The sequence below is a fragment of the Neolamprologus brichardi genome, chromosome 23 (genome assembly GCF_056152115.1).
Source record: "Neolamprologus brichardi isolate AB-2024 chromosome 23, ASM5615211v1, whole genome shotgun sequence".
NCBI classification, from domain to species: Eukaryota; Metazoa; Chordata; class Actinopteri; order Cichliformes; family Cichlidae; genus Neolamprologus; species Neolamprologus brichardi.
Genome location: NC_142125.1, coordinates 11744207 through 11771642, shown reverse-complemented (window position 1 = coordinate 11771642; position 27436 = coordinate 11744207). Strand labels below are relative to the sequence as shown.

General features: G+C 42.9%; 3 protein-coding genes across 8 annotated transcripts; all 3 read right to left on the bottom strand.

The window, feature by feature from the left end:
- Positions 1–153: 153 nt before the first annotated feature.
- Positions 154–13596, bottom strand: si:dkey-110c1.10 (unconventional myosin-Va). The gene is given in 35 exon segments (XM_087836703.1): positions 154–445; positions 533–613; positions 703–877; positions 1411–1708; positions 1786–1918; positions 2020–2109; positions 2404–2555; positions 2881–2953; positions 3194–3213; positions 3316–3484; positions 4153–4267; positions 4413–4513; positions 4631–4837; positions 4939–5271; positions 5363–5572; positions 5699–5938; positions 6142–6298; positions 7130–7441; positions 7725–7811; positions 7899–7996; positions 8086–8202; positions 8301–8384; positions 8508–8639; positions 8784–8924; positions 9142–9223; positions 9314–9582; positions 9661–9773; positions 9863–9970; positions 10069–10150; positions 10272–10415; positions 10638–10794; positions 10904–11048; positions 12542–12710; positions 12842–12952; positions 13570–13596. Coding segments are annotated over 35 exon segments (5094 nt in total). The 3' UTR covers positions 154–283.
- Positions 13597–13873: 277 nt separating this feature from the next.
- On the bottom strand, positions 13874–24282 carry mbd3b (methyl-CpG binding domain protein 3b). Of its 5 annotated transcripts, none has more exons than XM_006790363.3 (8): positions 24166–24274; positions 20455–20523; positions 19731–19890; positions 18560–18697; positions 18241–18331; positions 17885–18062; positions 16694–16846; positions 13874–15008 (listed from the first exon to the last, which is right to left on the bottom strand). In XM_006790363.3, the coding sequence occupies exons 1-7, from the start codon at positions 24177–24179 to the stop codon at positions 16699–16701; spliced, it is 798 nt and encodes a 265-aa protein (XP_006790426.1). In that variant the 5' UTR covers positions 24180–24274; the 3' UTR covers positions 13874–15008; positions 16694–16698. The 5 variants fall into 5 exon arrangements, with proteins under 5 accessions (XP_006790426.1, XP_035763435.1, XP_087692053.1 ...); XM_035907542.2 differs by having other exon boundaries at positions 20455–20520; positions 24166–24262; XM_087835927.1 differs by lacking the exon at positions 24166–24274 and adding an exon at positions 20864–21249.
- A 232-nt stretch (positions 24283–24514) lies between these two features.
- LOC102799123 (cytochrome b-c1 complex subunit 10-like) lies at positions 24515–27426 on the bottom strand. 2 transcript variants are annotated; one of them, XM_006790360.3, is made up of 3 exons: positions 27197–27368; positions 25139–25270; positions 24515–24755 (listed from the first exon to the last, which is right to left on the bottom strand). In XM_006790360.3, exons 1-2 carry the CDS (start codon positions 27337–27339, stop codon positions 25150–25152), a joined length of 264 nt encoding a protein of 87 aa, XP_006790423.1. In that variant the 5' UTR covers positions 27340–27368; the 3' UTR covers positions 24515–24755; positions 25139–25149. The 2 variants fall into 2 exon arrangements, with proteins under 2 accessions (XP_006790423.1, XP_087692855.1); XM_087836729.1 differs by lacking the exon at positions 24515–24755 and having other exon boundaries at positions 25041–25270; positions 27197–27426.
- Positions 27427–27436: the final 10 nt, after the last annotated feature.

The window sequence follows — 27436 nt, the reverse complement described above, 5'->3', positions numbered from 1 at the left end:
TTAGCTTTATTTAGTTATATTGATTTGATTTTATCCAGGTCTTTAACACGTGCTCTCTTTCATGCCATTTTAGCTATTTTTCCGAGATGTACCTTTCTGAAATAACTCGCAACCTTCTATAAGATACAGACTACACCGATGACAGCCTAATTAAACAAGTTAATACACATTTTAAAAATCTGAAAGGAGAAATTCTCAGTAAGTCGTTTCAATTTCCGAGGAATAACTTCAGCAAGTTAGGAGTTAAATTCACTGGAGCATTAATAAATTTGCATCCTGCTTCTTATGCTTTGCGCAGAAAGGAGATCTTGAGGGAGACTGGGATGACTAACTGCTCCGCGCTGAGGACGGGGGGAGGCGAGTAGAGGAATATGACAGGAAACACTCTCCTCACATCCATTAGGAGCTGTGAAGGCTGACTGTTAGAGCGGCCTTTGAGAAGCCCCTAGGACAGCAAAGACAGAGAGGAACATGGGATGCAATGTATTTTCCACACGAGGAACATGTTTAACCTTACATCTGCAGACTGTACCTGAACAGAACGTATGAAATTCAGGGTGACTCTTTCATCGAGATCGCTGTGGGGGGTGTAGAGGGTCAAAATCTTCACGATCTGTCAAACAAAATAAGAGACCAGCAGCCAATGAAATCATGCACACACGTTCGTCTCCCAGCAGAATCCAAGTAGACAAACAGACCCACCTGCTGGCTGGACAAGGCACTGCAAGTCCGGACGATCCCCTGAGCATCCGCCTCGGTCTTTTTCCCCACCTGCAGCAGCTGCACTGCCTGGATGAGGGGCTCCAGTGTGGCCACAGCGCCCCCTGCCTGTAAACCCCGGCCCCGCAGCCACTCCTCCAGCACGCTCACATTGTAGCTGTGACAAGAAAAGGATTTGAGATAAATCCGTGTTTATTTCTATAAGACCACACAAAGGAGGTGGAAAGAACAAAATGCAGACTGTTGTGCAGCACGTGATCTAGCTCTGGAATACAACAAAGGCGAAATTAATGTTGACACTCTTTCAGGGAGCTGATTATTGAAGTTGAAGCTGTGTTTGTGGGGATGCTGTATTATACATATGCCATTCATCTCTGCAGTAGAGCTAGGCTGCTGTGGACTACAGCTTCTCTTTATTTAACAAGAGCGCTGAAAAATTTGCTTTCAAATTTGCTTTCAAATTTCCTTTATTTGGCCTTTACATGCTAAATGCTAATCTGAAAACAACTTAACCTCATTTTAGATCACACAACTGAGATACAAACAAATTGAGATCATTTAATTTTTAAAATTTATGGACTTCAAAATCAAGATATACTAGTTAATGCAGAATATTTTTATGGTCTGCGTCTTTATTTGCATCTCATGTCAGACTGTAAATGTAAGTGCAGGGTTAAAGTGTGTTTCTACCGTATTTGCAGGCCACGACTCCAGCTGCACATGTCCTTCCTCAGCAGCAGGCTGTTAAAAGCAGAGGCACAGATGAGGTAGGTGAGCTGGTGAAAGGCTTGCTCCATCAGGGTCTTGGGCAGAGCTTGTTGAGTCAGAGCGGTGTGAAGGGCTCCGAGCTCCCTCAGCACAGACGCCATCGTGGGAGCCTCGCCTCCTACAGTCCTGGGCTCTGAGCCGGCCCGCTTCCTGCTCACTGCCAGCTTCACCGCTGAGCCTGATAGACCTTGGATGGTTTCGCTCTCCAACAGGGCAGGGACTGAGGGAGGGGAGGGTTAGAAAATAGATAAGAGGAGCAGAGAAGGGGAGAGCGTCAATCATCACTTTTTGCAGTACCTATGATGTTTTGTAGACGGGTCTCGGTGATGGAAAGGAGCTGCTGATAGGCCTGGATAGAGAGGTCGCTCAGGGTGTGGATCAAGTCATTCATATCAGCAGACAGGGGAACCAGTGTGTCTGAGTCGAGGGTCTGAAAAGCAATCAGTCCAGTCACATGTGAAAGTAATCAGTGAATCCTAAACTTTTATAATCTAGTCAGTGACGTAGAAAGTAAATGAAAGCTGAGCCTGCCTCCTTTGGGGAGTGCTGGGTCAACAAGTCGTGGAACAGACAGATGTTCTTCAACCACAGAGCAGTCATGTCTATGTCAGTGACATGTTTCTGCAGAAAAACGATGAAAGGGAAAATGGTTACATTTTAATTAGAAATCATTGCTAACAATGAAAAATGAAACTATCTCAGTGATTGTTTGAACAGATGTGTTTAAAACAGACTTTGTTATGGTTATGTTGGTATGAGATGCTCATGTGGGCCAAAACAATCACAAAGACAAGTTTCAAAGTCAGCTGTCAGTGTCATTTTGTAAATGGCAGTCTGCCTGACTCGATGTGAACTGTCCTCAAACATTAAACTTCAACCATACGGCGCACCGAGAAGGCTCAGAGAGCAGGTCACCTTCAGAGCTGCCTTCATAGCGGTGACAGCAGCGCTACAAAGAGAGCGAGCGCGAGCTTGGTCCCCGCTGCAGTCGGCCTGGCGGACACACAGGAAGAGCACGCTGGCAGGCAGACCGGGAGCCAAAGACAGGGCGCTGTCAACACGGATGTCTGAAGCACAAACAGAAAGGGAAGCAGTGGCAGAGAGAGGACAAGGCCAGGGCAATGCTGTCAGCTTCAAGAGCTGGCTACACTTATTTCTACAGTGACATCATACTTACCGCTGAATTATTACACATTCAAACCCTGCCCTCCAAATTACATTTTGACACATTTTACCGTCATTGTAAAAGTGCTTGATTATTGCCTTTCGAAACATGTTTTCAATCTCATCCCTCGTCTTAAACGCCTGCTTCACAGCTCCTCAAAACCTTCAAGAAAGAAGACAAAAAGAGGTGGGTGAAGATGATTGAGGCAGACAGGGAGTTGATCTCACCTGTGACGAGATTCTTGATCAGTTTGGTTTCGTCTCTTTTTCTACATTCCAGTAAACCAGTAACTGCTGCTGGCTTCGACTGGGCAGGAGAGGAAGTCTCTGTGGCCAAAGCTGATGGGAAAACTGAAGAGGAAACACGCCATCGCAGTGAAACAGAGAACAGCACATTGAAAACTATAAATGTAGAAGATTGTTAAACTGAGAGGTAGATACACTGTACTCAGGATCAAAAATTCCACTTTTGTTTTGCGTATTTAAACATTTATTGTAAGCCACTTAAAGGGTTAGCTGCTAACAACCTGGTGCCCGAGACCACAGGACACCTTAAGAGCTCTTGTTGAGTCGACACCTGGACAGGTCAGAGTGGGCCAGGCCCAGTAAGGGAGCCTATGTTAGGCTATTGTTGCATTGATGTTTTTTGTTTTAAGACTCAACGCCTGCAGATTTTTTCCAGCCTGGAGTGACTTTCAGCTTCCGGGCTCATTCAGGTAGTCTCACCTTGTGTCAGCAGTCGCCTCAGTGAGACTGTGTTTCTCAGTTCCTTCAGCTCTCTCCTCAGCCTCACACATTCACGCTCTCGGGCTTCCAGCAGCTCCTGAACATCCTTTAAAAAAACACATTTAAATTTGTGACTTCAGCCTCAATGTGAATATATAAACATTATAAACGATGATCTGAAACAAAGTGACACGCGAACAGTGACGAATGAAGAAATGATAAACGTTACAGATGGACAGCTTTAATAAGTAACAACCATCAGATCCAGAGAACTCATACAGTTTTATTCCTGCCGTGACTATTTAGACCGGGGCTGGGGAACTCAAGGCCTGAAGGCCCGGTGTCCTGCAGGTTTTAGATCTCACCCTGGGTCAACACACCTGAATCAAATGATTAGTTCATTACCAGGCCTCTGGAGAACTTCAAGACATGTTAAGGAGGTCATTTAGGCATTTCAATCAGCTTTGTTGGATCAAGGACACATGTAAAACCTGCAGGACACTGGCCCTTAAGGCCTGGAGTTCCCCCACCCCTGTTTTAGGCAATGTTTTCTGTTTTAACTTCTTCTTTTTTTTAACCTCTCCTTTTATTGATTTGTTCCAGCCCTTCTCCTAGTGTTAGGCTTTTTTTTAGCATGTCACCAAAACAAATTTATTCCTTTCTTTTTGTTTTGTTTTTTATTTGGGTGTGGTTTTTGGAAAATGGAAAATTCCCAAAGATCATTAAAGTACTTTTTTTTAAACCCTCTCATGTGGGGTTTTAATAAATTTATACCTGTCTCTGTACAGCAGAGGAAGAAACAGACACTGCTTGGGCAAGCTGACTCCTCAGAGTTTCCAGTTCCTTCTCCCACTGACTGCACTGGTTACGTAGCTGGCTCTCCAGAAACCTGACACACACACACACACACAGACATGTAGATTTAGGACAGAATAACTAATAATGAGCTCATCCACCAAATATAAATCACGGCACAAAACTGAAAGCTAGTGCTCTGCCAAAATGAAGGAATGAGTTGGTGTTGAGAGACTGACTTGTTTGCCACTCGTACAGCATCATAAGCATGAGCCAGATCTTCTCCCTTCATCTTCACCGATGGGTCTTTGGCCACGTCCATCTTCTCCATCAGCTGCTCCTGTCATTACAAACACGAACACAGTGAGATAGTAAAGGACACTACCTGTGCTGGTGATGCTGCAGTGACGATGTGAATGTTAGGACTTCAGTCGTGTGGTCCTCTTTGTTTCATTACCATTGAGGCTTCAGAGCTCCACATTGAGACTCTCTTCTCTGCAGAGGGGGACGTCACGCTGATCCTGCGGACCTCCTCTGGGGATGGAACAGCAGATGGGAATGGTGATATGGAGAGTGGGGTGAGAGACTGGGGGGACAGCGGCGTCGAGGGAGAGAGAGGTTCCAGACTCTGGGTGGAGTCGGTTCTTCTGTGGCCTTTGGTGCGCTGCGACATGAGGAGGAAGAAATTACAGGAAGCACTCAAGATTAATTTTCAAACGAACAAATTGCATTTAAGGCTGTCTCCCTTTGCAGCTAGCTAATGACCTCTGTGAGCAGACTCATCTCCCTGAGGTTGTCATATCTCTGCTCCAGTCTGGTGAACTCTCTCAGGAGACCCTGATACTTTCTCCTCTCCTCGTCCACCTCTGCCCGAAGAGCCGAGGTCACCTGAGACACAGCCTGATGCACACACTCTGCACATAGAGAGAGAAGGACATTTTTGACAGACACAGACAGAAGAAAAACAGCTGTGACTGTACAATGCTAGTAAAGGGAAGGCCCACCTTCTTGTTTTTCTTCTTGTTCCAGCAGGGAAGCCGAGAGATCGTCTCTCTCTTTGCAAAAACTCTCCCTTTCTTTCTGTAGTGCTTGCAGCTCCTTAAAGAATCAAAGTCAATAAACAGACCAAATCAGAAGCATTCCCTACTAGATAAAAGGAGGAAAGTGTGTTTATTGTTTGGAGACCTACTTCTTTAAGCTGGAGGATCTCCTGGGCAGCTTTCTCTTCAGCTCTTCTTCTCTCCTCTGCCTCCTTTTCGCTGATAACAGGCCCAGGCGGAGGCTTCTCCTGTAACTGGCTCTCTAGTTTTTGTATCGTTGCCCTCAGAGCCGCCAGCTCGGCGCTGGAAGCCTCTCGCTCTGCCATTAGGGTTTCTCTCAAAGCAGCGCTCTCCCTGGCCTGGATGCACACAAAAGCAACTTTGCCATGTGAATGTAAAGTGAAACGACCTCTTGACTCATACAATTAATTAATGCTTATCAAAATCACATGAGATGGTCAAATCCCTGCACAACTCTCACCCACCTCCTGGTCTGCTTTCAACTGCAGCTGCATCAGTTTGACCTCCATGCCTTTGTTGAGCTCTCTGTATCTCTCCACGGAGCGGGCCTCAGACTTCAGTTTCAGCAGCTGTCTCCTGGCAGCCTTGCGGCGGATGCAGCACTGCATGAACACGACCGCCGCACGTACGCGCCTGTACGCCTGCCTCGCCAACCACCCACGCACCGTGGCCTGGAGCAGCACGGCCGCCCTCTCTGCCACCAGCTGAGGAACCAACAGGGTTTTAAATGCATTCAGGTTAAGTGTTTATAACTTGTAATTGTGTGTAAATATCCTCTTTTAAGATTAGAGCAAACATGGATAAAACATATTTACACAGGAAAATAAATGAAACCCGAGTATAAAGGTTGATGCCATTTTTTAAACATCTGCTGTGCCCTGTAATGAGGGAGACACTAAATGCTGACCAGTCTGTATCTGCGACGCTCCAGCATCCCCCTGGTGAATGCCTGGATGGTGACGGTGGCCTGTCGGATCATGAAAAATAGCTGCCTGACCACCATCATACGATAAGTCTTCTGGATCACCAAGGCAGCCCTGGTGTAGCGCAGGATCAAAGCCAGTCTGCAGCCATGCAACAAAGAAGAGTTTCATATATGGAATATTTTATTAAGTTTATACTTTTGTCATTTTGTCTTCTTTCAGCCGCTCCCTTTAAGAATCCCCACCGTAGTTCATCTGCCTCCATCTCACCCTATCCCAGCATCCTCCTCTGTCACTCTGCATGTCCTCCTACATCCCTGCACCTTCTCTTTTCCTCCTTCACAGCGGCTCCATCTTCAACATCCTCTCGCCCTCCTCTGCACATGTGCAAACCATCTCAGCTGTCTGACTCTGAGTTGTCCCTGCGATGGACTCATTCTTAATCATGTCCAGTGAGGAGCTTTACGTCTCAATCTCAGCTCTCTGTCTTTTCGTCAGTGCCACCGTCTCCAACCCACACATCATAACAGGTCACGCTGCCATTGTTTAAACCTTTACTCCCATTCTTGCTGCTATATTTCTGTCACAAATCACCCCTGACACTCATCTCCACCCACTCCACCCTCTGCTTCACCTCTCTCTGTGCTTTTGATAGCTGACTCCAGGTATTTTCACTCATCCACCTTCATTTCCTCTGCTCCCTGCAGCTTCATTGTTACACCCATCTCCCTTTCTTGCTTTTACTGACTTTCATTCTTTCCTCAGAGCATACCTCCACCTCTGAAAGCTTTCCTTCACCTGCTACCTACTCTCACCACAATGATCTTCTAAATCTGGGTAATCATATCTAGTGTTTCAAACATTAACAAGAATTCTAGAACATTCCAATTTTTCTTTTAAAAGAAATAAAGGGGCTTAGCCTGACATAGCCATACATCATAGTAAAGAGACAAACACTCTTGCTGTCCTCACCGTCTGGCCAGCGCCCCTCTGCTGTATCTCTGTATGGTGAGAGTAGCCCAGAGGATCCTGGTGTATCTGATCCGTGCCAGCCATCCTCTAACCTGACTCTGGATGATCACAGCAGCCACTCTCAGTCTCTCAGCTCTCAACCTCTCCAAAAGAGCCACCTGACCAGCCCGGAAAAATACTTTTGTCTTTCCAAAGCAGTACTGGTCCGGATCTGGGATGAGCTGAGGCAGGGCCTGTCTGCACGCGGCCTGGGCCTGGTCCTGGCTCTGAAGAAGAATTCGATACCTGCTGAAGAACTCCTCATACGTCCATCTGGATTCACAGATCAAATAGAATAAATCTCAGAGAAAAACAGTTGATATTTCTGTTTTGTTTAACATAAAAATCGATCAATCAACCATTTACAATAAGATAATTATTTAATCTCGATGAACAGTTATACAAATTGATTCTTTTGCTACTTCCTGATAGCATTTAAGTCACTGTTTTGATTAAGTTTTCTGATTTATGTGACAATCTTCCCACGTTTCAGAGTCACACTGTCACGACACTATGCTCGTATTATAAAGACTAAAGTCTTAGAATTACTCAGTACCTGGACGGATATCCTGCTGCACTGATGCGGATGGTCTCCAGCACCCCACAAGCTCTTAGCTGCTGGACTGTCCTCTTAGGGTCAAACCTAACATGTAGATAATGTTATAAAAGCAGTACCCATTAAATCACACCAAAAACTTTAGCTGTGGAAGTAAGTAAAATAAGGACTCACAGAAAAGCCTCTTTGAGGTCATTGGGTTTAATACAGCGGACGTAGTGAGGGGTGGTGCTGTTGAGAGTTTCCATTAACATCTGTAAGGACTGACGGAACTGAGAGGCCCAAAAAAATATAACAATGAGCAATGGATGTGCAAAAAAAAATGAAAAGATAAATGAAAAAAGAAAGAAAAACATCTAACCTGAAAGCCTACTGTCAGCTTGTGTTCTCTGGCGGCTCGTTTACCTGAGCGAATGCTTCCATTGGCCACAGGAGACACATTTTTCTGCTGCTGGAACAACTCAGCGACCAGCTCAGACTGAAGCACACACACACACACACACACACACATACAGCGCTGGTAAAACTAATGTTGCTTAGAAATTATAAATTCATATATATTTAGCACATATCTACCTGACTTGCTTTCAAAATGTTAATGAGCTCTTCAAAGACCGTGTCTCGATTTTTATCTAAAAAGCCATCGCATTCATATTGGACCTGATGAAAAGAAAATAAACCATCACTGCAAACACAGACACACTGAAGAGAATTACAAAAGGCCCTCAGAGAGAGCTCAGAGATTCACCTGAGACCTGACGGATCCAGCATTACGTCACTTACCGTGTCAGCAAAGTGCAGGACGATGAAGGCGCTGTTTGACATGCGAGGCTTCCTGAAGTGAGGGTGAGGCTCGCTGCTCAGGTGCTGGTCGTACAGCTTGCGCACCCAGCTTTCATCAGAACCTTTAGGCATCTGGATAATGCACAGATGGACAGTTATTACACATGCTAACACAGTTGTCACAAATGTCTAAGTTAGTCAACATGCAAATACTTTTATCCACACAGGAAAAAAAAGATACGAGAACGAACAGAACTAGAGGATTGGATGACCGACCCTGCACTCCTCATCCAAGAGATCAAACATGCCCAGCTGTCCCTCTATTAGATCGATGCACTGCTGATTGTCACTGAACTCAATCCGGCTCCATGCCAGCTCCTCACGGATGTACTCCTCCTGCTCCAAGTGGAACACATGCTGCAAACACCACCAAACAAGTAATAATGAGACAGAATTAGAGAAAGACCATACCCATGATGGAAACCAACAAAAGACTGAAAAGACAGTGATGTGAGCGCAGGTGAAAGGACTGATTTCTTTGATATAACAGTTCAAAAGCAGCATAAACTAACTCTGACAAACACGACACAAACAGGAAGGGCACAAATCACAGAGGGAAAGGACGACAGCTTACTCTGTTGAACTGTTGCTGCAGTTTTTCATTTGCATAATTTATGCAGAACTGCTCAAAACTGTTCCTTTCAAAGGTCTCAAACCTGCTCCAAGGGAGACACCTGTCAGTCCACGTCAAAGGCATACAAAAACTTTAATCACACACTGCACAGTCACAGAGTTCATTCACTCACCCGTAGATATCTAAAACCCCTACAAAGGATTTGGTCCGTCCTTGCTGGGCCCGCAGAGCTGAGTTGAGCCTCTGGACAGTCCACGCGAACAGCTGACCATAGATGTGTTTAGCAAGTGCGTCTCTGGCTTCTACGGCCTGCTGGCCAGTCATAGGTTTAACCAGCATCTCTCCTCCTACAGCAAGTCTGCGATGGCACAGCCAGTGAGCCATCTGAGATCCCTCAACTCCAAGCAGCTTGGAGAAGACAGCCAGAGAGCGGTCCTCTGCCTGAGAATCAAAGCAACTATTATGAAGGAATATGAACAGAAGACGAGTGAATGCAAAAGTATTCATGTAGATCATTACATCAATGTAACCCCGGTCAGAGCTTCGCCCACTGGCTTGAATGTTGACATTTCCCAGGTGGAGCACAGCTGACAGGATCCTGAAGAGTTCCATCTGTTGGTCAGGCTGCACACCTGCAATTTTAACATATATAACATAAAGGATTTCCTGTTTTATCTTCAAAGATATATCATACGTGCATGATTTGATGTAAACATTCTACCCAGAACGGTGAAAGCATTGCGAGTGCGCTCCAGGTCTGACAAATCATCAGTACCAGGTATCTGCATCTCTCCTCCCTGGTTAGTGTAGCGGAAATTCTCAGGAGCATCTGGACTCAATAAAACACACTCACACTCAGTGCACTGTGAACATAATAACGCGGACACGGAATTCTTCTGAGAACAAACTGAGGGGGTTGCCTCTCACCCAGTTTGAGGGACCTCATTTCAGGCAGCTCTCTGGATGCACACAGCTGATAGAAGATATGGTAGTTCCTCTCTGTCGATGCCTTAAGACAAACGAATATGAAGAAAGCACGGATGAACACCTGTGCATTATTTCTACAAGACATTTGTGGTTTTGTGTGGCTTTTTGCTCTGGCCTAACTATATTGTAGCAAGTTAGTTTACCTGGAAGACCACCCGTGACTTCTCCAGCAGATAGGTCCTCATATTGGCCCCAATGATGTCCCCCTTTCTGCCAAAGCCAATCTCGATGTACTTCCCAAAACGACTGCTGTTGTCATTTCGGGTAGTTTTAGCATTACCAATGGACTAAAGACGAAAATATAGAAGTTTTTATACTCTGTACCTTACAAAGTTGCACAGACCGAAATGTTGCATACTAATAAAAATAATGGTGAGCGGAGGTTATTCTTTGTCTCTTTACTAAGATTTTTTGTCACTGATTCAGGTGTGCAGCGCTTCCTAAATTTGATATTAAAACTTTTAACCATAACGAACATACAAAAAGAGGAAAATCTTTGGGTCCTTTACCTCCATGATTGGGTTGGAAGCCAAAACTCTCTCCTCCACACTGGTCTGCTGTGCTGCTCCTCCAACCACAGCGAAATATCTCATGGTGAACTTTGCAGAGACAGTTTTCCCAGAGCCAGATTCCCCACTGATGATGATAGACTGGTTCTTCTCCTCCCTTTGCACAAAGACACAGTGACCATGACATCCCACACAGTGTAGTTAATGCTCAGAATATTCAAAAAGCTAATTAAGCATAAGGCCACCAAACACCCAGGACCCCTGACCTGATCATAGTGCGGTAGGCCTCCTCAGCTACAGAAAAGATGTGTGGTTCCATGTCAGCCATGTCCTGACCGCTGTAAGCGTCTATCACCTCCTCTCCGTATATTGGAAGTTGATCATATGGATTTATGGCCACTAACACAATACCTGGAGACACGGGAAGGAAAAGCAATCTCACCACAAGAACCTGAATATTAATATATACCTGAATTTATAAACATGGCTGTTATTTAAAAACAGATTTTAGAATAAAACTTGAAATTCTAATAGAATGAGGACATGAATAAATGCTTTTATTTACTATATAATAATGCGACACTGCTACATTTCATTAACTTTTGTTCACTCTTTCTGGTAGCAGCTCATTTCCTGCTTGTTGTTGGTTGCTTCTCTCAATCATAGCAGATACAATCACGTGAAGAAGAAGGTTTTCAGAGGAATTTATATAATCCTGCAAAAAACTAAGTAAACACCATGATTCAGTAGGTTGTAGAACCACTTTTAGTGGGCAATAACTTGAAGTGATCGTTTTCTGCATGACTTTATCAGGCTCTCACATCACTGTGGAGGAATTTTGCTTGAAAGTATTGCTTCAGTTCAGATTTGCAAGGTGCGCTGGCCCTGTGGCTGCAGAACAAGCCCGAAACAATGCTGGACAGCTGGTGTGAGGTGTTGTCCTGATATGCCGTGTTTGGTTTCCTCCCAAACACTGAGGCTGTGCTTTATGATCACACATCTCCATTTTGGTCTCATCTGTTTGTTCGGACGCAATGTTGCAAATCTAAGCTGTGCTGCCATGGTCTATTCAGAGAGCACAGGTTTTTTCCTGGAACCTTTTCCAAAACAAGCCAGTCTTTCAGACTTTTCTAACTTTACCATCATAAACCTTTACATTTAATGTGCTAACTGAGGCCTGTAGACTCTCAGGGGACTTTAGAGGGAATTTGCTGGAAGATTTTGTTAAGCACCAGATTGCCAGAGACCAGCAAATTACCAAAACCTTAAACTGTATAAACTAAAGTTAATCAAGTGCATTGGATTAGCAGCACCTCGCTCGTACTTCTCCTTTTAATTGGAAGCAGTAAAGGTGGGCTTAATTTTCACGGGGCTGAACAGAGTCCTGCAAGCTTTCTTTTTCACATGACTATAGCTGCCCCTCCCTGAGCCTGGATCTGTCAGAGGTCTTTGCCCTTCAAAGTGAGTTCTTCTTTCACACCATCGCCAAATGCTGCTCATGTGGGATCATTGGATTATTGGATATGGGATCTTTGCCATCTCAGTGTAATATATATTGAGATGTCTGGTCATGAAAAAGGTGAAACATTTATATATAAAAATGAAGATTTAGTAAGATGAGTCATCTAATTCAAAGATAATGTGCAACTACATACATAAGAGTTGTTTTCTTTCCTTTTACAGTGTGGCAGTGAGGGTGTAGTTTCAGCCTTTGACCTCCTATATTATAGACAGCATTATGAGCTGCAGTATAATCATGCAGACAGAAGCACACAGGAGCTGTTTCTGGCTTTTTTCCAGCAGGAATTTAAAGATCCTCTCTCACTCTCGCCAGTCTATTGTTGGCTGAGTAATCATCCCTGTTTTTCTAAAGTTCCCTGCCATCTCTCCAGTGCAGTGCTCACCACAGTATGTGTAGATGCTGCTATAGTCCAGGAATCGAACCCGGAGGTTGTGCAGCACAGCGGGCTCATGGAGAAAGCTGAGGGCTGTTAGATCATTCTCGCCCTCCAGTATGTCGGGATTCCCCAAAGGTGGGAGATCAGAGGGAGAGCCCACTGGGTAACGGACCTCCTGTCATTGAAAGCGGAAGTTAGAAGTCTCGGATGTAAGATCCCTGAGAAAGGGGTTTTAGACAGATGCAATTATATCAAAATTGAGAATTTCTTTTAATCTATAGAGCATAAAACAGCACTGCATCTCACATTTCCATTTGAGAGCTGTAGCAGCAGATGCTTCTCTCCAGGCCTGTAGTCCTGGAGAAGCTGGGCTGAAACCCAGACAGCATCTGGGTCAGGAACCCACACATTTGCCCCCTAAAAAAGGAACAGACTGTCACAGGTGTGCAAAACACAGACTGAGTGAAAAAAAGAAGAAAAGTGCAGGATAAATCTGGATGTGCTGAAAAATCTGAAAGCTGATTTTATTTGCCATTTTATTTTTGTTGAACACTGTTAAGGTAGATGTCACACTTCCTGGACTCACCCAGTGAAGCTATTTGGTACCCATCAGCATAAAAAGCTCCTAAACTGTGTTAAAAATTAACCGCAGTCATCCTCCCTCCAAACTACCCGCAAGGATTAGGCATTGTTTAAAGCTGAGAAATCTAATTCGCTAATTCACTTATTAATGCACAGATTTTACAAATAAGCTTCAAGTCTCACACACTTTTCATATATTCAGTAAACACTTTAATACCTCAGACTAACACACTGCTACCAGATCAAAGATCAGGAATAGTCCTAACTTGGGCAATGAAACAGACTTGTTTACCTGACAAACTCATAGGATGCATCTAATTAGTGCTCAAACATCAGTAGCAATGCTGTTTTTATACACTAAAGGATGCTTCTTATTCAAAGCACCTCGAAATTGCAGATTCTATAAATAATAATAAATCACTGCAAAGCCCTCAAGTTAATCCTAATCTTACCTTGCTGTACAATTCCAGTGTTGCCATCTTTAATGATTCAAAGCACGAGGACAAACATCACTTAACACAAGAGACAAGGTAACATCTGCAGGTCCCTCTGAGCAAACAGCCGGTATCCTCACTCTCCTTGCAAAGCCGCGTCACATCCAGCTGACAGTAGCTTGCACTTTGTCCACATAAAGACAGAGGACTGGCAAGTTAACTGTTAATCTGCGAGGAGATGCAGTGATTGGATGTGCCGAGTGTGAAACATTTGTCCAGAGGTGATCATTGAAGGCATAAAAAAACCAAAACACTCAGCACATTTTGTGACATACTGACTCATTTTAATAAGCAATACAATCAAATTCATCTCAGCAAACAGCCTGCTGATGTTTTGTAGGGAATTTCATGATTTCAGCGGGACGCATTATTCACTGGGGATTAAAAAATACAAAATATTACCGCTCGCGTGATACAATGAAAAGACAGTGAGTCTAAAAATCAGCTAATTTGCTTTCTACCCAATTCTGTGCGTGTGTTTCAGAGGAGGCAGCGTATTGTGTGGTAACATTGACACATCAGAATTATTTTTAAAAAGAAAATACATGAACTGAAGCCGTGATCGTAACAAAGCTTTGAATAAGCAGCGTCTCACAACATCAGTAAGCACCTATAACGATGATGAGAGTTAAAACAGTAATAAGTGTACAACGGAAAGAGGTCTCGCGTCATTTCTCGCCCACAGTCCCGTCGTGCGCTCTTTTCACCTCAAAGCCAAAAACCTAAAACGCCTTTCAGAACGACTGCCTCCTCTTTGGTCAATACTGAACGGGACTCAGCACAATGCAGCTGGCGCAGAAGATGTTTTCTCAAAATGACAACAAAAACTGGACTCTGCCCGTTCCAACGGACACAAACTAAACCGTAAGGACGAGCTGTGCGTGTGCTGCGTCAGGAGTGTATCGTACAAATTCAAGAAAGAGAGATGGCGAACGTACAAAAACATTCACTTCCAATCTGCCCAGAACAAATCGAGTTTTTTTTCTCTAATGTTCAGATTTGACGTGATTGTCACAAAAAATACATACTCATTCAAAGCTTTTTAGTAGAAAACACACTTATCACCGAACACTGAATTTGCCACGATTTAGATAAGTTATTATTTTAGTATTCGAAAGTTCATTTGATTTCATTTATTTATTTATTTTCATTTCCTCAATAACAATCATGTGGGCTCTAAAATACGGCCGAGGAGTCCATCCAGTGGAGTTATTGATGAACCGATGTATTTGAGACTTGTTTCTGGGGTCGGGCGAAGGGAAAAGGGCTCTTTAGGTCGTACTGGAATAAGTCGGGCTTAGGTTTAGGTTCTTCAGAGCTGGACTGGAATGGGGAATCCTACTGTTCATGGTCGTAGATGTAGGCGTGGAGCGACTCCATCTGGACTTTGCAAAAACCTACAAGAGAAAAAAATATTAGCAAATCGATTTATTGCACAGGTGATATTTTATACAGTGTAGTGTAATGACTGCACTAAGTTACAGAACAGTAATGATTTGGATCATCGCTGAGAAACGGTTCTGGGTTTGCAACAAAAAAACAAACTGCAGAACGCGTCAAAGCTTTTGTTCCACTCGTTTTTTGTGGATTTTCTCCCCCACATTTATCTTACAGGCCTATAAAAGAGACAGGTAACCCCAGTATATTACATTTATACACGTTTTTCCCACCTCTTGCTTTAATGCTGCTCATCCACCTAGAACAGCGGTGGGTAATTAATTTTCCCAATGGGCTAAAATAGAAACTGGGACTGTTGAGGCGAGCCCCACCGATAACCTTAAAAAGACATAAAATTAATATTAAGCAGACATGATTTCAACTTATTGCTGACACACCGTGAGCTAGAATGTTCTGGTGCAAGCTGCCCTGTTCTGGAGATGCTGGCGCTAAGCGCATTTCCACACTTGTGTCCGTTTAAATCAAACCTCTTTTATTTTTTTTGTAAAGATGCAAACACTCCGGTGAGAACCGAAGCAACCACGCATGAACCCTTTGGAGGGTCTCTCATCCAAATGAATTCCAGAATGGTTTGTTTATGGTGACAGCATGATCTGACCGTTATCTGGTTAACTACCAGCTGTGTGCTGCAGGTTTGAGCTCAACACTTTACTGTGGTCAGACATGCAGAGTACACAAACTGTAGGAACTAATCCAATAATGAATACAAATTCTTCACATTATCCACTAAATCAACTAAAACTGGTAACTGAATTCAAGCTTTTTTCCCAGGCGCTCACTTATTCATCCAGGGGTCACCCCCATTAATGCGTATATTTGATTTAGCAAGTTTTTACACCGGATACCTGCCCTGACGTGACCCTCCCGGGGATCCGTCTCTCTTCCCCATCTTGAACAGTGTTGTGTCTACTTAGCAGTAAGTGTGTGGTGCACAAAGTACACCGCATATGCCACGACTCAAAAAAGTTGTTGTGACCGGATTCATCCGGGAACTACTTTCATTCTGCAGAACTAGAACTGCAGCTAGGAAGCAGTTAGCAGATAGCAGGATGTTAGCTCCATCCATCCATCACGAGCCCATTTAAGGTCAGTCTTCTTGCCATGACAAAAGTCATCAGGCTGCGTTGTTTCGGCGGTCAACCCCCCCTCGATTTTTAACCTCACTTGTTCGCCTTTGGCCTCACAGTTACTTTAAAAATGGATGAGTTGAAGCAGGACTGTGTGAGCAGGTCCATCTGCACAGGCATTTATGTGACACGCGCATGCAGGAACACGGGGATCGCGGATGGCACATGGAGGGAGATATCTGCAGTGCTGGAGAAGACCGTAAATCGACAAAAGCGCCGTAGTGCCGAGAATAAATGAATGCAGCTTTGTGATGATGTCACCATCGGCACATCTCGCAAACAATGCAGTGAGCATAAATGGGCCATAAATCCCTTGCTCTTGACGAGGATTGTGGATTAGTGTTATCTACCTTTATTATAAAAGAGAAGTGTGATGTATCTACAACCAATATTCACTCAGTTGGACAAAATAAGCCTGGACAGATAAACAGTGGTACAGAGTTTAAACACATAAATCTAATCTTTGAGTAAATTGTCACTTTAGTGTTTCCACCAACCTGTGCTATACACTCTCCATGTCTTCACTGCCATTGCCCTCTTCCTTTAAAGCCTCTCCTTCATTGGCAGCCTCCTCGACGTGGGCCAACATATCGGCCATGAGTGCCTCTTCCAGCCGCTTCCTCACGCTGTACACCAGCTCCTCCTGCTTCCTACACGTAAACACAACAGGAAGCTGTTACAGTTGGCAGTTACATCTGGCCATAACAGCCATTAAACCAACAAAGAGCAGATGGCGTCTTTACAGAGATCACTGGTCACTTGCTATGGGTTGAGGAACACTGACCAGAAGAATACTGGAATTGAGCTAATCAGAGATAACAGAAAAAAGGCAAGCTTACTTTGAATTTGGCAAATAGCCCCATTTTTCTAATGCATTTAAATTTGGGATAGAAAGAATCGATACCTGTTGCATCTCTCTTTATCTTAATGACCTTATAGTACCATATCACAGCATTAGAGCACTTCGCTCTCGCAATGCAGGCTTACTTGTTGTTCCTAGAGTATTTAAAAGTACAATGGGAAACAGAGCCTTCAGTTTTCAGTTCCCTCTTCTATGGAACCAGCTTCCAGTTTGGATTCAGGAAACAGACAGGCTTCAAACTTTCCTTTTTGCTAAAGCATATAGTTAGGGCTGGATCAGGTGACAATGAATCCTCCCTTAGTTATGTTGCTGTGGGCGTAGGCTGCTGGGGGATTCCCATGATGCATTGAGTGTTTCTTCTTCACTCACTATGTGTTAATAGACCTCTCTGCACTGAATCATACTTTTTATTAATCTCTGTCTCTCTTCCACAGCATGTTTTTTAATCCCGTCTTCCTTCTCTCACCCCAACTGGTCGCAGCAGATGGCTCCGCCCCTCCCTGAGCCTTTTTCTGCCAGAGGTTTCTTCCTGTTAAAAGGGAGGTTTTCCTTCCCACTGTTACCAAAGTGCTTGCTCATAGGGGGTCATATGATTGTTGTGTTTTCTCTGTATATATTATTGTAGGGTCTACCTTACAATATAAAGTGCTTTGAGGCGACTGTTGTTGTCATTTGGTGCTGTATAAATAAAATTGAACTGAATTTAATTATTTCCACTACTGGAGGTCTTACTTCCTGGAACTGAAAATCACAGGCTCAGGTAAACATGAGTAGATTTTTTTTTCTGAAAACCCAAAACACATGTAGACTGTTTTAAGAAACCCACCGGATGTCTTCGTCAGTGACTATGAAGGCCTTGCACAGTGGCTGCGCAGTGTTGAGCCAGACTCCCGGGTTCTTCTCCACAGCGGCGGACAGCTGCCCGGTGATTGGAGCAGCGCTCGTGTGCAGAGCGCTGGCAATCGCCGACAGGAGAGTTTTGTCTGTGCAACCTGGACCGACACCTGTGGGACCAGCATGTGGTTACCAGACACTTTCCAGAAACTGTTAACTACACCCATGTTTATTTATATTTTATCAAAGTTAAGCAGTTACTGAGCTCAGTCGAAAACTGCTCTTAGAGGAAATACCAAAATGTCATTTTAGGACATAAAGTGCTTGGTGAGGCTGATGAAGTTTTACCTTGCAGGCCTTTAGGCAGTTCCATTGTTTTCACCAGCTCCTCTGCAATGTCATAAGCATTCAGACCACTGAGTTTCTTCTCCCAAAATAACTGTGAACAAAATAAGGAAGAATGTTTCAGCTGCAGGCAGTTCTCAACAGAAATACATTGTTCCTACGAATGCAGTAAACCCCCCCCCTCCACCAGTATTCGAGCAATACTGGTCTGTCCAGTTTCCTAGCTACACACACTCTTCATTATCTGATCCTTTAAATTACAGTGTCAGATTACAGGCCTCCTGATTTCTCTGGCTTATTGTCACAGTAACAGTTTATTCACCTGTCTGGGCTGGTCAACGGCTTTCTGAGGGTCCGTCTTCACTTTGTTGTTGGGATGGTTGGTAACCTTGGTAACGGGCTGCTTAAAGATGGAGGCCGTCTGTCTGACTGGGAGTGATGTGTTCAGGTCAGGTTTACCCTTAACGAAAATATCAAGAGAGGATGAGAAGGACAAGAGAAACAGGATCCGTCTCATTCAACTAGAGAGAGCTAAAGCCTCTGCTTCATAGGCTCAGAGACCGGTAAGCCACTGCTTGGTGATGGCAAACGGTCGCTGGGGGAAATCAGTCATGAAGAAGAGCATGCTGAACCAAAAACCTCCTACTGATGGTTGTGATCGCATGCAGCTGGTCACGGTCGCCCATAGCTTGAATGACCTGCCTGCAAACACTGTTTTACTCTCTGAGCTGTATTTAAACTTGAACTTGTACTCGTACCAATTTGGTTTTCCTGACTTATTTCACAAACTGTTTCATCTCATTCTCTCCGATCTGTATCTGCGCTCACCACATCCCTCATTTCTGATTTAATCTTACATGTTGTATCCACCAAAGAAGCACTAATCAGTTTCCTGATCTGTGTTGCGAGCAGTGGACGTCAGACTCTAGCTCAGATCATAAAAATGTAATCATGTAATCTCACCATCATTGAACAGTTTGTCCACTCTAACTGCACAGTTCTGTTGGGTACATTACTAAAGTGTGACTTTTCCGCAGGTTTGATCATGATGCATTTGTTCTGCATCGCTCCAGACCGAACTGTCAGGAGAATATTTCGAGAAACTCCTCGCCATCACCTTATCTGCAGCGGTTAGCTGTGCGACCCACAGAAAGTGTGGGCCGCACAGCTAACCTGTTACCACAGTGATCGATGCAGATTAACAGAAACATCTCTGAGTCTTGCTTTAAGCTCAGTCTACACAGCTACATTGTTAATCTTGCTTGTACACTCCTTAGAGCTACTGATCCAATCTGTTTATCGAGACGAGCACTATATAATCCGCAAAAGAGATTAACTTTACAAAGCAGTGGCTGCATGCGTCCTTCCTCCACTTAGATCACATACTTCACACTCGGGATTCTGGCATGCAGATAAAAGGGCAGACAGTAAATAGAACACCCGCTTTAGCACTGAGGTCAAGCGGCTGATTTTCACGAGGCCAACTGTGTCACCTTGTTCTGGCTGTTGTTATCGTATCGCAGTCTCTGGCGATTCTTGTTCAGCTTGCTCATCAGCATCTTCCCCGTGCGGAAATCAAAAGAGCTGAGGTCCATCTGGTTACCAAGGTAACGGGCCAGCTGAGGCTTGCTCCGAAACTTCTTCCCAGATGGACTAACGAGGAAGACGCAGATATGAGGCGGGGGAAGAAGAAAAAAAACACCACGTTAGCACTGCCTCTCAGCAAAAAACAAAGGTCACACCGAGACTGAAAACACGAAAGACAAAAAACACACAGAGACGACACAGAAAAGTGTAACACACAGACGACAACATGCAACGGCAACAAAGAGAAGCAGGAGACATCCAAATGAGCGGATGAGCACTTTGTGAAATGGATGCAGACTGCACCTTGGCTCTGTCACCTACCAACAAGCTGCACACGTCTCAGGAAAAATGGGCACATATGAAATATATATACTGAACATGTGTAACTACACCCCACCCTCCTCCATCAGTGATCACAATGTGAACATGGCAAAACTAAAACTAGTCAAATGTTTCAGGGTGGAAACATTAGAGCTCCGCTGCTGGGAGCAGCAGCAGCATCATCTTGAGCCTGAGAGATGACCAAACAAAGGAACAACTGTGGGTGGATACGTGCTAGAGTAACTCATGCAAATGCATCTAACATCACACACCACAGTGAACACCAGTAGGATTGTACATTTAGCCTACCACAAACTATACAACCGACCCGCCTCCCCCCTCTCTTGCCTCTGTTCCTCATCTTGCTCTTCTCCTCTGCTAAATGAGAACAAATCTGAGGTTTGTTGATTCACTTCACTGGGAAATAAAAGGTTATTAGCGGAGATTACACGGAGCTTTATTTATCTCAACACCTTGGCAGGTATGAGGAGCTGCTGCTAGCCTGCACACACTCCTTGCAGTCCCAACAGTTGTTGAGGACTTGGCCCGGCTGGCCTTGTTGTTGTCGTGCAGCAAACAGAGCCCCCCTCCTTCCCTCCCATTCCCAAACTTTACATCGACACCGAACACACTCCTGCCCCGCTTCCGTCCGCACACTCGGTGTCTCGTGCAACTTCTAAGTTTTGCTTTTGTTACAAGCCCTTAGCTCGTGCAGTACCTAAAATAATAGACATCGCTCTTTCCAGCTGACAAACCGGACTTTCTGGTCACTTCTTCCATTTTCCAGCCTTTGGGGAGAGCAGTGCAATCCCACCTTTTCTTCTCCATTTCCCACGCGAGTAATCTCTAAATCCACTCAAACTTACTCCAGATGACCACAGTGGCTTTTAGGAAATGTGCCGATGTATATTTGTATATAATGTTGTTGGGACGGCAGGCCTATGGCGCCTCACGCTTTTGTTTCGACCATGTTACTACGCGCGTCCTCTGGAGTAGATCTCTGCGCGAACATCTCGGCTCTTTGTCGTCGCGCAGATCGCTCCGCCGCGGACCTCAGCCACATCACTACCTGACTGTCTCTCCGGGGCACGAGGGCTACATCCGCAAGGAAAACAGGACAGATACGTCAAAGCGTCGCGACACAAACAGGAAGCTAGTGCGTTCGGATTTCGTTAGAAAAGCACGTCCTTATCGAAGCGTGAGCTGATTCTTGGGTAAAGTAGAGCAAGCGACCGGGGGAAAGGAAGATATTACTGATGTTTAAAAAGGGGAAAATAATCCTCCTAAACCTGGAGTGTCAAATGTAAGGCCCGGGGGCCACATTCAGCCCAGGAAAGACTCCAATCCGGCCCACTTGAAGGCTTTGGAAAATGTGCAGGAAGACATAAATCTTTGGACTTTTGAAAGTTTTTTTTATGCAAGTTTTGCAGATTTTCCTTTTTGCTGATGAAGCACTCCTTGAGGCCATACATACTACAAGCAATTAAGTGATAGATAAACAATTGAAAACAAAATTTCCTTTTTTTAACAATCAGTCCAAAAAAAGGACATTTTCTGTGAATTATAGTAACTTTCTGTTTTGTTATTGCAGGACATTCTGGCTAATGAGCTGCCTGTAATTTTACACATTAATTTTACACAGTCACGCTAAAAGATTAACAAGTTTAACAAAGTAACACGTGGAAAAACTGAGATGTTTCTTTTTCTTACATTATCATATTTCTCCAATAAGTAGTTACATTTATTTACACTGACGAAAAGGGCAGTTTCACCGGTCCGGCCCACTTAAGATCAAAGTGAGATGCATGTGGTCCATAATGTTAAGCAACTTTGACATCCGTGCTCTAAACTGACCCCTGAAGAGGTCAGTGTTAAAACACATTGCATTGTAACGTAGTTACATGGCAGTACACGCAAGAGTTATTATACTCATTTTTTATTTGTATTTAGTTTTACACATTTATTTCTAGTAAAGTTAGCTGCCAGAGGGTTTTTTTTTTTTTTTGTTATTTTAGTTAGATTTCATTAACTATAATAGTAACATTCCATCCAAAAAGGTAATAATTTTACTGCTGTAAGTAAATTAAGTCTTATGATTTGGTAATGAAAATATTAAACAATTTCAATTTATTGTAGTAACAACCAGCCTGTGTTAAATACTTGTTCAATAGTAACTTAGAGCATCTGCATCAACTGTGGTGGCATGACTGAGGAGGACACTGGATTACCACCATACCTGTTTCAATGGAAGTCATCATCAGCTCACCAGGCTGTCTTTAACTCACAGGCTTATTTACAAATGAGTGTTCTGTGTGTTTATGGTTATTATTCATAATGGTTCATGATATGGTTTCAGATAAGTTATTTAGGCTTGGATTTGTTGTGCAGGCTATAAAGCTGGCACCATTGATTTCATTTAAATAGCAAAGTGAGTTGCCTTCAGGTTGTATTTTGCCTGTCTGTAATCTCTTGGCTGAACATATCAAGTTCAATTATCTGAACTGGTATTAAGTTTGGGCTCTCACATTCACATTCATTTTCCTAATGTTTTATACTTGGTTGTCTCTCGAATTTTTAATCTTAAAATCTGAAACTTGGGTGACAAACCACTTAATCTTAAAGATTTTCTTAAATATTTGAGTAACAGTTGAGTAATGAGTCTTTTCAAACTATTTATTACATGAATATTTTCATATTCATATTTGAATATAAATAGAACAAACTTACACACGTTTAAACCCAAAGCTTGTGTGTGATATCACCAAAGACCGTAAAACGGATACATTCATGTGTTTTCATTTATTCTTGTTCTTTTTCCTCTAATTTAAACATTCACATTCATTTTTTTTAGTTTTATAAATCAAGACTTTATAGAAATTGATGTGTCTTAATTGCATGCATTACTCTGGGAGATGATCCAAACATTCTCGTACACCCGGACAATGACAAATAAAGACATTCTATTGATTCTATTAAAAACAGCTAATACCGAAAAAATAGTTATTTGAATGCATTTGAGTAGATAAATTCTTGACTTTGAAATGTAAGGTTTAATAATAAATAAATAAATTGAGATCTACTTAGCGTTTTTCCGTTTTTGAGTGATTGTTCATGTTGAATTAAAACAATGTTTTATCAAATGTGTGAATGCAGTTATGCGATTAAATATATAATTATAATATTATGATTGAGTATAGTATGACTGCCTCCCCCTTGCTGTGCTTAGTTATACCAGAGTTTGGGTTATGCAGCTAAATCCTACAAATTCTTGAACTGAAGCGACCCTGTATACGCTTTTATTTTGACAGATCTTACAGGAAGTCGTGCGTTCTACTTCCCCGCAGCTTGACGTCAGTGTCATAACACCAGAGCAACGTTAATCTATGGGAAACATAAATTAGGCTGCAGCTACAAATAGACCGTAAACAATAAGCACGAAGCGGCGCTGACAACAACCACGACCGGCACTAAATAATTAAATACGCAAAATAAACACATTTATTTGTGGCTTCTTCACCGAAATGCGCAGGGGTCTGTGTGAACTGCGTGAAACTGGAGAGCCGTTTCACCACGACAATGCCGACCGTTGTCATTCGGGCTCGGAGCCGGCTTTTATCAATGAACAAAGTAGATGTCACCGATGTACCGCACAGCATTTCGACTACACGTCACGCTTAGTTTCTATAAGAACAATGCAGGAAAAAGAAACATTATTTCTACTTTGCACGGCTAAAAATCTGCGCCGAAACAGCACCGTGTCGACGCAGTCCTGCCTCCGTGCTTAAACCGTATTATCTGTGAATCTCGGGGATATTAAAGCATGCTGCGAGGCTCCAGGGACGCGGACAGCCTGGCTTCAAGCCGGTGCATGGATGTTTGCAGAATGCGAGGAGACTAGACGGTTGGATTTGCCTGATCGATGACAAACATAGTTTCCGAACATATTCCGAATAACGCATCAAACGCTAGTCATAATTACACCCACAGCTCGCGGTTTTATTGTCCTTTACGTGTACTTACTCGTTTTTATCCATCTTGAAGACACTATCTGGTTTTCTCCCTCTCGCTATGTTAAATCCCTTCTCCCCTCTCTTCTTTCAGTCCCCTCCCCCTTCGATGTTAGAAATGAAAGACATTATCCACGCAAATTTCGCAGTCTGCCTGATAAAAAGAGCATAATGTCTGGCTCAAACTGGCCTCTTCTGGTTGAGCTGCTGAGCTCGTTACGCTGAATTAATATGTAATTTTAAATTATTTTTTACAGCACGAGAAAAGCATGCTGTGACAGCTACTAAATGAAAATAAATAAATAAATAAAAACATCCAGTTAATTTTAATGCAAGTAAATAAACGAAAATTTCTCACCATACAAGTTTAAACAAAGCATTTTAATAATTGTACATTTAGAGAACAAGGAGACATACTTGGGGTAAATTACATTTATTCACATTTAATAACACTGAATCAAAAACAGCAGTTTATAAAGAGAGTGCATCTTGAAGTCCAAACTCCTAACAAGCCCTCAGTGACTGACTGTTGAGACAGGGCATCCCACAAAAGCTCAAGGTGTGAAAGCAATCCACGCAAGTGCCCATCCCAACGTTGTGGTCCTGCAGGCAGACACACGGCCCGTTTATTAGCAAAGTGTATATGAACACGTCAGGCTGAATGGCTAACTCCTGTTTCTCTCTTAGGAAACCTTCTGCCTGATGCAACAAGTGAGTGATTTCTAACATGATAAAGAGGTTGGGATAGGGCGAGGGTTCCAAAGGTCTGCAACTATTAAATAGGGTCTGCTTTACCAGCAACACATGTACAAAAATGACAGAATGGAATGCCACATTATTCATAATAATAAAAAAAAGAAAAACTAAATCATTTTCAAACATTAATCATACAGAAGCATGGAGCCTTTATTCTTGCACATTACTTCAGTGAACAGGAAAAGAGCAGAATGATCTGCACAGCCTTTATACACCTGTAACACACTCACATGTTAAGAGTTTACTCGTCCGTCTTGAACTTCCCTCTAATGTACGGCACATAGTCTAGGATTAATCGCCAATCTGTGAAGTGAATGAGTGCCACGCTGCCCACTGTTCCCCAGGCAACCATGTTTGGGACCCTGGAAGGAAGAAAACAAGACTCTTGAATAAGACAGAAATGTAACCACACCATCAATGCCAGCTTAGATTACACCCCTCAGTCATCATACGACATAGTAGTAATAGTCTTATTTATTTTGTACTGGATGCTGTTTTTATAGATACTATTATATATATATATATCATTTTTTATTTATTTTTTTATTTGGATGACCATACAAATAAATTTGCTGGCAAAAAGATATGCACAGTGTGACAAAGTGGATGAGCAATTGTCCCAGATGTGCTGACTTTTTTTGCACATTATTCTGTCTCTGTATTTATTTGCTATTTGTCAAAGTAACATTGCTGCAGTAACTATCCCGGGTTTGTTTGTGTAAGCATTCTGTTGCCGGCAAAACACACATTCTGCAAATTAAGGCAAATACTCAGTTACATGTTTTTTTTAATGTTTTATTATGTTACAGGTTAAGTCATATGTTCATACTTATTTTGTTCTTTCTTTTCAGTCTTCATGTAGGTCAGGTGTGGGGAAAGGCCCACCTAGCATTTCCTTATTTTAAAGTGCTGATGATGCCACACATGACATCAGCAGGTTGAACCAAGAGGAGGGGTTTCTTTTACCATAGAAATGCTTCCTTTTGTTTGTTACAAGGTCTGAAGGGATTTGTTGAATTTTTTTTTTCCGTAAATAGAGCCATTTAGTTGTGTAAAGGTGCTAATTAGAAGTGTGAGGAGTTTTTGGTCATTTTTAGTCAACTATGTAGAGTTTTAGATCACTCAGCTCAAGTGAGTGGTACTGGCTGGACTAATTGAAGGAAAATTGATGGCCCTATATATAGTCAGTCTCTGCCAGACTCAGATGATGAAGGAGAGGTGAGCTGTGTTACCAAATCCATGTACTTTTGAGTTTTGTTAATTGGGTTACTTTGGGGGGAAGTTTTTTTTAAGTTTCACGTAGGATGGAGTTCACTATAAATAAATTGCTCACCTCTGGAAACCCAAAATGTCTGCTGAGTCTGCTTCCCTACCACCTTCCATGATGTTCGAGTCTGACTACCTCACACACTGACAAAGAAAGAGGAACTCCTGTCTGAATAAAATGGAATAATTTACTAACAGAAAAAAAGAGGTTTTAATGATTTGGAGCGATACAGTTTGTTAGGGAGTAAAACATTCCCAAGTTTTATATATGAATAAAAATACAATATACTAAGATTATATCAAAACGGCAAAATGATGGGGGCAGGCAGCTTACTAATGCCATTCTGCTGCAGGTGCTGCAGGCAGCTCTAAGCATGCTGGAAACAACGGAGGCGGCTCCGCCCTGCTGGCCAAACCTTATGTTACACCATTTCTAACAATATTTTGGAAAACATAATCTCTTAATGGCCTATAATCAGCCTTTTACCTGTAATACAGGTACACAAACATCAGTTTGACTGTAGTTTTACTAAACAATGAGTGAGGATTTCCTGTTATTAGTTATCCAAACTGGATAATATTAATGTTGTAAATGGTTAACGAACAGTAACTGTAAACATTCCGGTTTAATTAAGATAAGAAAAACTGGGAAATCCTTACATTTGATGCAAAAATAACAAAATATAATAATAATAATAATAATAATTCTAATGTACACTATTTTCCATCAGGCCAGTATGAGCGGTTCTGTTCTTACTGGGAGGATCTGGATGTATCATAACATAACAGACATAAACCTTGACTCCCAAATCACTAACTGAGCTGTAAACCAACCCAGCTGTAACACTCAGCCATTTAGTTCGCCATTTAAAAAAAAAAAAAAAAAAAAGCATCTCTATGGTAACAAACAGCTAGCCAGCTAGGCTAAAAGGGGTGACGCAGGACATACGAAGGAAAAAAAAAAAGAAAAAAAAAAAAGCAGGACCAACCCCCCAGTAAACCCGCTCCACCTCTTAACTTACCACGTCCTCGCAATACCTATGTACTTGGCTCCGATGATTTTATTTAATATTTTCTGAACCATTGTGACCTTTTCGTAGTTGCTCTTGTCGCGAAGGACCCCGGGCTGTCTCTTCTTCTGCCTGTTTAAAAATAACCACCACATCCGCGGTCGCGTGCAGCAGTGCAGGGTCGTTTCAGGCCACCATTTTAAAGACCTGCGTTTACAAAAGAGGGCTGTTTAAACATGTTGGCTTCAGAGC

What these genes read in the sequence shown, in the direction of transcription:
- mbd3b (XM_087835927.1), bottom strand. Translation starts at nt 20,973, where the DNA reads ATGGAGAAGAAAAGGTGGGATTGCACTGCTCTCCCCAAAGGCTGGAAA. An exon ending in ATAACAACAGCCAGAACAAG is followed by an intron (nt 18,698 to 19,730) that starts GTGACACAGTTG and finishes ATTTTCGTTAAG; the next exon opens with GGTAAACCTGACCTGAACAC. An exon ending in GTCACTGACGAAGACATCCG is followed by an intron (nt 16,847 to 17,884) that starts GTGGGTTTCTTA and finishes GTTTACGTGTAG; the next exon opens with GAAGCAGGAGGAGCTGGTGT.
- LOC102799123 (XM_087836729.1), bottom strand. Translation starts at nt 27,339, where the DNA reads ATGTGGTGGTTATTTTTAAACAGGCAGAAGAAGAGACAGCCCGGGGTC. An exon ending in ATAGGTATTGCGAGGACGTG is followed by an intron (nt 25,271 to 27,196) that starts GTAAGTTAAGAG and finishes TCTTCCTTCCAG; the next exon opens with GGTCCCAAACATGGTTGCCT.